The sequence below is a fragment of the Pteropus vampyrus genome, unplaced genomic scaffold (genome assembly GCF_000151845.1).
Source record: "Pteropus vampyrus isolate Shadow unplaced genomic scaffold, Pvam_2.0 Scaffold19, whole genome shotgun sequence".
Classification (NCBI taxonomy): Eukaryota; Metazoa; Chordata; class Mammalia; order Chiroptera; family Pteropodidae; genus Pteropus; species Pteropus vampyrus.
Window position 1 is genome coordinate 9,712,356 of NW_011888800.1, and position 11,674 is coordinate 9,724,029.

At 42.1% G+C, this 11,674-nt stretch overlaps 1 protein-coding gene across 1 annotated transcript in view; it reads left to right on the top strand.

Annotated features, from left to right (window-relative positions):
- The window catches only part of SORD (sorbitol dehydrogenase), a 32,766-nt gene that overhangs the window by 16,657 nt on the left and 4,435 nt on the right, over positions 1–11,674 (top strand). Inside the window, exons 3-7 of the mRNA XM_011355046.2 lie at positions 1,283–1,447; positions 3,826–3,985; positions 7,579–7,697; positions 10,107–10,172; positions 11,098–11,273. Coding sequence (XP_011353348.1) covers positions 1,283–1,447; positions 3,826–3,985; positions 7,579–7,697; positions 10,107–10,172; positions 11,098–11,273 — 686 coding nt within the window. The remainder of the gene's footprint in view (positions 1–1,282; positions 1,448–3,825; positions 3,986–7,578; positions 7,698–10,106; positions 10,173–11,097; positions 11,274–11,674) is intronic.

The window sequence follows — 11,674 nt, forward strand, 5'->3', positions numbered from 1 at the left end:
GTTTAATATATTTCTTCCTACTAATATCTTGTTTATGCAGTGTATTCAAGTTCTCCGGAGAAACAGAACTGAGAGAAAGATTTATTATAGATTTATTTATATATAGATTTATCATACATGTATATGTAGAGAGGGCAGGAGAGAGATTTTAAGGAATTGGCTCACGGGATTGTAGGGACTGGTGAGTCTGAAATTTAGAGGGCTGAACAGCAGTTTGGAAATTCAGATAAAAATCGATGTTGCAGTCTTGAGAATTCCTTCTTTAAGGAAATCTAAGTCTTGTCTTTTAAGGACTTCGACAGATTGGATGAGACTTTGTTATAAAGGGTAATCTGCTTTACTCAAAGTCTTATTATTTAAATGTCGTTTTTAATTGAGGCACAGTTGACATGCCATGTTATGTTTCAAGTACACAGCATAATGATTTGATATTTGCATTGTGAAATGATCACCACAATAAGCCTAGTTAATATCTGTCCCCTTACGTAATTATAAAACTTTTTCTTGTGATGAGAACTTTTAAGATCTCTAAGCAGATTGTCAAATATACAATACAGTTTTATTTACTATAGTTTACATGCTGTTCATTACATCCTCATGATTTATTTGTTTTATAACTGGAAGTTTGTACCTTTTGACCCTCTTAACCCATTTCATCCAGCACCACCCCCAGACTCAGGCAACTACCAATCTGTTCTCCCTACCTGTGAGCTTGGTTTTTTCTTTTTGTTGTTTTTATTTAATTTTTTTGGACTCTACATATTAGTGAGGTCATATGGCATTTGTCTTTATCTGACTTATTTCACTTAGCATAATGTCCTCAAGGTCCATCCATGTTGTTGCAAATGGCAAGATTTCCTTTTTTATGGCTGAATAATATTCTGTTGTACATATACCACATTTTCTTTATCCATTTATCCATTCATGGACACTCAGGCTTCCATATCTTGTCTATTGTAAATAATGCTGTAGTGAACATTTGAAAAACCTTCACAGCAACATCTAGCATTTGACCAAATAACTGGGCACCTGAGCCTAGCCAAGCTGACACACAGAATTCACCCTCACGTGCAGTTATATTGCTCTGTGGAAGCTTTCTTGCCTTGCAAGACTTAATCAGTGTGGCTGTATAGCTTGTTTTCTTCTATGGTCTAAATTTTTTAACTGGCCTTTGAAACCAAGCCCTCTCCTTCATCCAGAAGAGAATCACCAGGGTGTCTCAGGGTGCTAGAGACATCGTTCTCTCCCTCACTTGTTTTCTCCTTCTCCTTTCTCTTATCAGAGGTGCTGCTGAAGATGCATTCCGTTGGAATCTGCGGCTCAGATGTCCACTACTGGCAGCATGGTCGAATTGGGGATTTTGTTGTGAAAAAGCCAATGGTGCTGGGCCATGAAGCTTCAGGAACAGTCATAAAAGTGGGATCGTTGGTAAAGCACTTAAAACCAGGTCAGCAAAGCCCTTCGGCTAATGGATCTATTTATTCATTCGACATCAATGTTTGTGCAAGCTTTCTTGGGGCCAGGCTCTCTGTTAAACACTGGGGACGCAGTAGTCAGTGCGACAGTCTGAGCTCCTACACACATTGATCTTACATTCTGCAGGGGGAGCCAGAGCTGGAACGCACAGATAGTTAGTTACTTAATTACAATTGTGTTGAGGGTAGCGGGGAAGAATACAGGGTGTGTTCGGTGTCTTCTCCCCAGACCCCTGACTAGTCTGAAGAAGGGACAATGAAGTCAATACCAGCAGGCAAATAAGAAATAAAGCAAGTAAAGGGGTGGGGAAAACGTTCCAGGCACAGTAGCCACATTCTGAGAACCAGGGCCTTTGAAACAGTCTTTGATTTTATTAGATTGCTAGGAAACCAATATTCTAGATTTGCTTAATTCATTCTCCTGGAGGGAAGAATTCTTAGCTATGACAGATCATGATGTTCCCCAACGTGGTGAATTAAATCCAAACTGTCTTGGCATAGCTAGCCGTTGGCTTTAACCTTCCTTAGCTTTTGAGGCTACTGCACAGCCTGGAGATGGCATCAGATTATTTGGGGGAAGGAGAAGGTTGGCAGGACGTGTCATCCTGTGTTAGTTAGAAGGCTCTCTAAGCACAGTTACATGGGGAAGGATCGACCAGCAGCTCTGAAGATAGATATGTATCTCATTTAGGAATGTTAAGTCAGGCCCTCTATTCATCACTAGTAAAATTGAGAAAGCCCCTGAGGTTTTGCAGGGTTTTCCCAAAGTGGAAGGTTCATGTAGCTTCCAACAGCCACTGATTGGTTCTTACCTGTGGGACAAAGTCTCTAAATATATATCATAACAAGGAGTGGGGTTCTCTAAATTTAAGTTATAACAGGTGCTTAGTCAGCATCGACAATGGGTCAAGCCTGTGCCAGGTGCTTTGAGGAATATAGAAAATTGAGATGATGTGATCCTTAGATGCTTTGATCTAGTTGGGGAGACCAGACATCAGAACATAATATAAATATCAACAGTTAGGGAACAATATATTATTATATAATATATAATAATGTATTATAATATATATCCTAATATATTATTATGATATAATAATTAGAAGACAAAACAATAATATGAACACCTAATATGGAGGATCTTGAATGCTAAGTTGAAGAACTCATTCTCAATGGTAGGAGCTTAGCTTGGAGAAAATTCATAGGGCAGCAGAGAAGGTAGAGGAGGTAGAAGGAAAAAATACAGGTAAAGGAACACATTTTTGTGGTCACAGGGATTTTGTAGGTACTTTTAGAATACAAAAGTTTTACTGAGGTGTTAAATTGCTAGCTTTAGACTTAAAGTTCTAATCAACTAATCCAGAAAGGAAATAACCACTCATTGAATTCTTAATATTTGTTTATAAAATTTAAACATAAATCTTAAGACTCAGTAAATCCAAGGCATGGAAAAAGTCCCAATTTATATACCATCTGGCCATATATCTTATAGTTTGAATTTCTTCTATAATAATACCAGCTCAGATAATTATAATAACAATGAACATAATAAAAAGTTAATGCTGTTATGTATTACTACTACTACTACTGTCAACATCACCACCACTACTTTAAATGAGCACTAGCGACATACCAGGACTCTACTCTTATGTGGGTAGTTTTAACACAAAAGACATCAAAAATAGCCTAACATGTCTCTACTTAGTTAAGGGCACACCTCCTAGGGTTCTTCTTAGGCCGCCAAGATAGTCTTCAGGCTCAGGAGGGCCCTAATGCCACTAGAGCATCCTTCTGGGGTGGGGGCGTGAAATGATAGGAAAGAACACAAGAATGAAATGTCCAAGGTAGTGGTAATGTTCTGTATCTTGTTAGGGGTTTATGTCACACAAGTGAATGTGTTTATCAAAATTAATCCAAGAACCCACTTAAGATTTGTATATTTCATCAATATCAAAATTTGACAAAGAATCATAAACAAGTATTGAACTCTGGTTGATAATGTGCAGGATGAAGTATTTAAAAATGAAGTGTACTAATGTCTGCAACCTACTTTGAAATGCATTAGAAAAGATGGATTGATGGATAGAAGAGAGATGGATGGATGGATATGTGATAAAGTAAATGTAGCTAAATGTTAATTGAATATAGGTAGACAATATCATTCCCTCCCAGAGTGAGTCTGTGCTGTGTCCTGTGTTTCCTTTGGAAGCACTAATGGGCTGGGCTTGCCTAGGACACCTAGGGTTCCCAGAAAGGGGGGTTGCTCATTCTGCCAGATTCCCCAGCTGGTATCTGTCCAGGAGCCTACATCCCCTCACAGCGACTATCCCATTTGTGTCTCCCTCTCCAGGTGATCGTGTGGCTATCGAGCCTGGGGCTCCCCGAGAAACGGATGAATTCTGCAAGATCGGCCGATACAACCTGTCACCGTCCATCTTCTTTTGTGCCACGCCCCCTGATGATGGGAACCTCTGCCGGTTCTATAAGCATAACGCCAACTTCTGCTACAAGTTAGTGCCCAACCCAGCAGTGCCACCGGGGACCCTTCCCCCTCCATTTGTTTGGTGTTCTTCTAGTTTCCCGTGGTGACTTCTTTGTTCTTTTCAGCTCATAATTCCTGACATGAAGCATCCCCTAGGCGGGCCTAACCTTGGTGGTGTGGAGGGAGCATAGTCTGATCCGGGCTAAGACTGACTTGCAGTCCTTGGTTTTAGTCTTTCAGTTTAACTTTCCCTCACCCAGAGCAGCAATAGAAAATCGTTGCTGCAGTCCCACTTCTCCAGCCATCCTGGAGATAATTTGTGGTTTGTCCTCCATTAATGGTTTTCGCTGCAGCAACAGGAATGAGAACTTATAACAGCGGTGACCTTGATGACAACAGCAATAACTGGGGCTTACTGAGGAGGTGTGGAGTCAAGTATGAGCGGTGGGACCCTGGACCCTGACTCCCTTCTAGCAAGTCACTTTGAGGAAATGACCTAACATTCCTGGTTAAGGCAACGCATGTGAAGTCACAATTGTATTACTATGTGCCTGGCCTTGTGCTAGTGAGTGCTTTGTATGCTTTATCTTTTTTAACCTTCATAAGATTAATGGTGAGTTGGGCACCAGTAGTACAGTTTTGTGCAAGGATTTGCAGGAGAAGGCAGAGCAGAGCCAGGAGTCAAGCTGGGGTAACTATAATTCTCAAGCTCTTACCCTGTGTTCACGGCCCTATCCCAACTCTCAGTGCTTTTGGGGTGAGAAGTTGTGTCTAGAAGAAGCAAAGTGCTATACCTCCTGCATGGCCCCCAGCCCATGGAGCTTGAGTGCTGATGTGCTACTTTCCTTTTGACCTGACCAGGCACGGTTTCCTCCCACTCTGACCTGGCACCAGTGGTGCCTCTGTCAGCCAGGATCGGGCTGATGGAGGCTAGGTGCCAGTCACAGGGGCAGTCTAGCAGATCGGAGTTTTCTAGTGCCCACTGGAAGCCTTGAGAGGAGTCACAGGCCAGAGGCCTCGTGAGGAGTTTAAGTCAATACCCAAACCTGCTCTAGAAGAAAGCAGGTTGTGTGGGCAGAGTCTACCTTTCACAAGTGGTTCCTCAACCAGCCCACCTTTCCTGGGCCCTCTCCAAGTCAAGATGCCAAACAAGGTTTTCATGGGAAGCAGAAGAACAGAGTGGTAAATAGCAAGACTGACTACTGGTCTCTGCCATTTACCAACAGTGTGACTTTGAGAAAATTAAACTTTGTAACCTCAATATCTCTGCCTGTAAAATGGAGGTGGTAATAGCACCAATATGATGGAATGCATAGATTTATTGACGAGATTCAAGGAGAAAGGCATAACAAGTACTTAGCACAAATAGTAAATAGAAGGTGCTCAGTAAATGATGCTATCATATGTCACAGCTGTGGCCTTGTTGAGGATGGTACAGGGTTAGGCATGAAAGGGATCCTTACACTGGGGAGTGGAGGGATTGTAGGGAATACTGTAGGAGGTGTTCTGGCTGGCAGTGGAGATGAGAGGACTGAGGAGGGCCTCTAGGGGACATGCAACCCCCACCTCCTCTCCTTACAGGGAGCTTTCTGCCTGTGTCTCCAGCCCAGGCCAGCCCTGGCCCAAGGCCTCCTCTCTGGTTTCTCTTTGTGGGGATTTCTACACTACCGCAGCCTCTTTTATTTTCCTGTCCACCTTATTTTTGTTTGATCTTCCTACTTCCTTCTTGGCTTCTTGATTATTCTTTAACCCTTTTTCCTGTTCCCTGAACCCTATTGTGAAAACCACCAAGGTGCCTTGTCATCCTCTGGTGTAAATAAAGTCAGATTAGGGCTGAGAAGAAACTTAGTCCTCTCAACCACCACTGAACGAGGTTGGGTAAAGAAGACCCAGTAACTCTCCCAAGGTCAATGGCAAAGGGGTTGGGCACCAGGACTCTGCCTGATGCTCCTGCTTCCTCACCAGCTGCCCTCCTATGCTGCTGGCTATGGCTGCATATGTGATAAGGCAAAATCTGCTTTAATCAGTAGAATGATCTCCTAGATAACAATCCTTAGCACTAGCCCAATCCCCTTTCTCCTTGGTGTTCTTATTACAAGGGGAAGTCAGCAAAAGGGAGAGGAGCACACAGTTTCTGACCAAAGGCCACTCTTAGCTTAGAGCCAGTGCAAGCTCTGGGGGAGGCCCAAATGGGAAGGGGCAAGTATGGTTGGGAGTCTTTGAGAGTTTGGGAGTCTTATTTCAATTCAATTTTTTTCCTTTATATAGAGTCGATAGGGTACTTGGGTGGGTAGAAGGGATGATGACAGCAATCAGAGCAGAGCAGGATGGATTGGAGTAGGGGAAATGATGTGAGAGAAGCAGAGGGGAGGGGTGAAAGGAGGAGGGGTGGTGGGCAGCAGCCAGGCTGACTGCAGGCCTTGTTATTTATTCTTTGGGGATTGTGAACAGTGACAGAAGGATCATGGGAATGAACATATGGTTTGGCTGCCATTTTTCTCTTTGGAACTTGAAGGTTTTCATGTGGAGATTTTGAGGGCACTGAATAGATACTGGACAGTTAGGAACTAGCAAAAATTAGATGTTAACTGCAGGGCTACTTATACCAAGAGGCAGCTAATATGGGACAGTCAGAATGTGGAATAGAGATCTGGGTTAAAGCTTTGCTTTTCCTTTCACTAGCCCTGTAACCTTGGGCATGTATCTCAATGTCATGGAGCTTCAGTTTCCTCTTGTAGAATAAAGCCTGCCCACCCCAACTGAAAAAGTCATAGTGATTAAGTGAGATAATGGAAGAGAAAGCTCTCTAATCTATAAAACCTTATGCAAATGTTTGCATTCATCATCAGTAGGAGAGTTAATAGGATAAGATGCCAGTGGACTTGGAAGTGAAAACCTAGAACCCAGTGGTTAAGGTGACACAGCATTTAATCAGCTATGTGAAAGACAGATCCTTTCCCATCTTAACTAGTCCTGTGACAGCCAGGCAACTGCTGCCATCAGATGTGGTTCTTCTGGAATGTGTAATTGGGTGCGTGTGCATGTGTGTGTGTGACAACTGAACAGAGTGATGCCAGCTTCTAAATCACTGGTTTTGCAAAGCTGCTGCTGGTTGGGATTATTTACTAAAGGGAAACCATAAAAGCTATCAGTTTGAGAAACAGAAGAGATGTTGAAATATGGTTATGTTAACCCTTTGTTAAATGAACTTTTCATTTATTTTGATAGCCACACCATACCTTAGGTTGGAGAGCATATTAAAGAAAACGAAATGTGTTCACATTCACTGAAGTGATTTCTCCAAAGAAGACCATCTGCTGAGAGAGGCAGTGTGTCTTGGGTTCTGGAATCAGACATATATGGTTTCCACTTAAAATCCTTTGAGCCCCTCAGTAGTTTAGAACCTTTGGAGCAAGTCACTTAATCCTCCAAGCTTTGGTTTTCTAGTCTGCCAAATGTGAATAATAGTACCTACCACAGAACTGTTCCAAGGACTTACATGAGTGAATATATGGAAATTGCTTAGCACAATGCCTGGCACATAAATAAGTGCTCAATAGATATTAGCTATTGTTATTATTGTTAACCCAGAGTGACTGAGTGTGTTGAATGCCTCCCCAGGCTTCCTGACAACGTCACCTTTGAGGAAGGGGCCCTGATCGAGCCATTGTCTGTGGGGATCCATGCTTGCCAGCGAGCTGGAATCACGCTGGGGAACAAAGTCTTCGTGTGTGGAGCTGGTAAGAAACAGATGTCACCTGGTTATGATTTTATTAAAGGGGAGTGTGGGGGCCTCTCTGTGCCCACCTCATTCCCCCTCCAAAGGCTGAAATTGGTATTAGGACCTTTCTGGGTAGGAGATGAATAGTGTTCTATTCCTTCGGTGACTAGCTCTTTGCTAAATGAACTAATAACTGCAGACATTCATAGTAACTGCTATTATTCCCTAGGCAACAACCCTTTTATTCATTGAAAGAATGTAACTTGGGATTATTTTTCAATGCTTGATAGGAAACTAGGGAAATATTTTTGATAGTAAAGAGAAGAGCAACTTTTAGAAATTTCAAATCATATCAAGAAAGTGGTCTTCTGGTCCATCCAGAAATGAGGTAGGCCCTGCTCAGGGCTAGTGGAAGGAGTGGAGTCCAGCCCAACATGAGCCAGTACTCTATCTGCATTGGGATTACAGCTAGCTGACTTCGCTCCTCCACCCGAACAAACCCTAGCAGTCTCACACCAAATTATTCTAGGCTTCTAACTTCAGCTGACACAGACAGCATTCTCACACGCTTGTGTATGTGATTTGGTTTTCCTCATACACATTTTTTTTTTGAGGTATAGACATATATTTCAGGTACACAAAATTATTTGATATTTGTATGTACAGTTAAACCTTGAAAAACCCCGGGATTAGGAGAGCCAACCCCCTGTGCAGTCAAAATTTACATATAACTTTTGACTCTTCCCAAACTTAACTACTAATAGCCTACTCTTGACCAAAAGCCTTACTGACAAATGTATTATATACTGTATTCTTTTACTAAAGGAAGGTAGATAAAAGAAAATGTTATTAAGAATATCATAAGGAAGAGAAAATACATTTATAGTACTATACATATTTATTGGAAAAAAAATCCGCATATTCATGCTCAAGGGTCAACTGTATTGCAAAAAGACCACCACAATAAGTCTAGTTAACATCCATCACCATAATATTTACAGAATTTCACTTTTTCTGATAAATATTCAGAAGTGGAGCTGCTAGATTATATGGCAGTTCTATTTTTAGTTTTTTGAGGAATCTCCATACTGTTTTCAATAGCTACACCAATTTACATCCCCTCCAACAGTGCATGAGGGTTCCGTTTTCTCCATATCTTCACCAGTACTTGTTATTTCTTTCTTTTTGATAATAGCCATTCAAAGAAGTCTGAGTTGGTTTCGATTTGTTTGCATTTCCCTGATGGTGAGCGGGGCTGAGCTCCTTTTCATGCATCTGTTGGCTATCTGTATATCTTCTTTGGAAAAGGGTCTATTCAGATCCTCTGCCCATTTTTAAATAAGGTCCCCTGGTTTTTTGCTATTCGGTTATATGACTTCTTTATATGTTTTTGATATTAACTAACCCCTTAACAAATGTATGATTTGAAAATATTTTCTCTCATTTATTAGGTTGCCTTTTTCATTTTGTTGGTTTCTTTTGCTGTGCAGAAGTTTTTTATAGTCTCACTCATTTATTTTTGCTTTTACTGCCTTTCCTTTTGGTGTCATCCAAAAAGTCTAGCCAAGACTTAATGTCAAAGAGCTTACTGCTTATGTTTTCTTTGAGGAGTTTTATGTTTTCGGGTCTCATGTTCAAGTCTTTAATTCAAAAGATAAGTCATACACACCACGTGCACACACACACAGAAATTCACCCATAACCCCATCAGCCTGAAGAATCACTGTTAACATTTTGGTGTAGAATCTTTCAGGTTTTTTTTTTTTTTTAGTGAGCTCATGCTAAATATACTTTATTTTTTTTACCTACTTTTTTTTAATAACACGTGTACATTTTTTCATGTCAGTAGATAAGAGTTATGATGTAATTTTTAATAGCTGTGTAGTATTCCACTGTAGTTTATTTAACTAATCATCCCTTTGTTGATAATTTTCCAGTGTTTTGCTTTCTTGGGGAACTCACAATTATTTTCAAGGGAAGTGTCCAAAAAGGAAATCTCCCCAAATATTCTGCACAGCCTTATTTTGTGGGTCTGGTTTCAGAGTTGAAACCATCATGTCTAGCATGCAGATACCATGGGAGGAAACAGGTGGTCCCTGGGCTGATTCTCAATCACCTGACCATCATGGAGCTTCCCGAACAGCTGCCTCAACCCAGGAAGCCAGCTCACTTAAGGACACCCTCCAGGTGGTCCTCAGAGGTCATCTAAAAACAAAATATCTCTCCTTGGGAGGAGGTGTGATAGGTTCTAAGACGATAGGGGTCAAAGAGAACAGAAAAATGTATCTGGACCTTCTAAGACTTCTCTGCACAAATACATGTTTCCTTGAGCTCTCTGACTCTTTGACATTATCCCCAAGCAGTGCCCAAGAGTAAGTGGATGATGTTTCATATTTCACAAATGTCTCCCATTTCCTGCTTTATTTAGGGCCAATTGGACTGGTCACTTTGCTTGTGGCCAAGGCAATGGGTGCAGCTCAAGTGGTGGTGACTGGTAAGGAGGTTTTCTTTTTAATTCTCCCTGAGGAGAAAACTGCTGGGCCTATTGTTTGGGGTATGAGACATATTCCCTTCCTGGAGTATTGGGTTTTTCAAGGGGCTCCTCTTGTTTTCTCTTGGTTCCAGGGTTGAAAAGCCCACTCAGGAGGTGACCAAGTCAGGGCTCAGAAGGAGACTCTTTTCTGAGGCTGCTGGGAGAGGGTGGCTGCTGTGCAGAGGGAGACCTGGCTCTTTATGTATGGCTATGAGATGCCCATACTGCTTGCTTGGTCCCAAGAGGAGTCTCAGCCTTTGGTTTGTTTGTCCAAGTCTAGGAGACAAAGAGAGTGTGTTTGTGTGTATGTGCTGTGGAGTTAGTGCATGTTTATGTATGAGATGCGTACTATGGGTAAGAGATGTGAGTGTCTATGTGTGTGTGAGGAGAGATTATCTGTGACAGCATGTGTGGGGGTATGTGTGTGGGTGTTGTGGTATGTATGGAAAGCATGCGGGGTATCAAAGGGTGTGTATGTGGAGAAGGCATCTGAGAATGTGTGTGTGTAGAAGGTATCTGAGTGTGCGTATGTGTGAGGAGAGGTTATTTGAGAGTGTGTGTGGGTGAGTGTGTAGAGTTCTGTGGTATGTGGGTGTGTGTGGATGTATGATGGAATGGGGATATAGAAGAGTGTGAGTGTGCGTTTTGTACGGGGAGATATTAGAGTATCTACAGAAGGTATCTGTGAAAGTGTGCATGTGTGTGAAGAGAATCTATCAGAGTGTTTGTGGGAGTGTGTGATGGTACAGTGAGAATGTGCACTGGGTTCAGCGACACCACCCACTATACCGGAACTTCGTTGCCATCAGAACCTGCACCTGCATTTTTATTTTCTAGTTATCACCTAGTTTCTCAGTTTGAAAGAAACTTTTTTTTTCAACTTTAGATCTGTCTGCTTCTCGGTTGTCTAAAGCCAAGGAAGTTGGGGCCAATTTCGTCCTCCAGATCTCCAAGGAGAGCCCTCAGGAAGTTGCCCGTAAAGTGGAAAGTCTCCTGGGTTGTAAGCCAGAGGTCACCATTGAGTGCACAGGGGCAGAGTCTGCCATCCAGGCCGGCATCTACGTGAGTGGGATGAGGGCAGCTGAAACCGGTGGGCAGCTCTGGGGAATCGGCACAGGGTAGCTAACTGAGCAGAAGTCCAGGTTCATAGGATCAAGTTTCTCCACTGACTTGCTCTGTGGCCCTTCTTCCCCCCAGCAAAATTAAGTGATCTCTTTGTAGCTTTGTTTTCTTCTCATTTGTGGAAATAGTGACACTTGCTTCACATTTTAATTGAGTCATTGTGAGGTTTAAACAAAGTAACATATACACAGGCCTTGAAAGATATTAAGCGACCCACACCTTTAGGATAGGGTTGCTGTTGTAATCATCACCTATAATCATAAAAGTTGTGCTCTTGAATAAATATCTACAGGAGGAACAGGGAACCATGTCTTGGTTTAAGTGTGGGAAGTCCCTGCCTC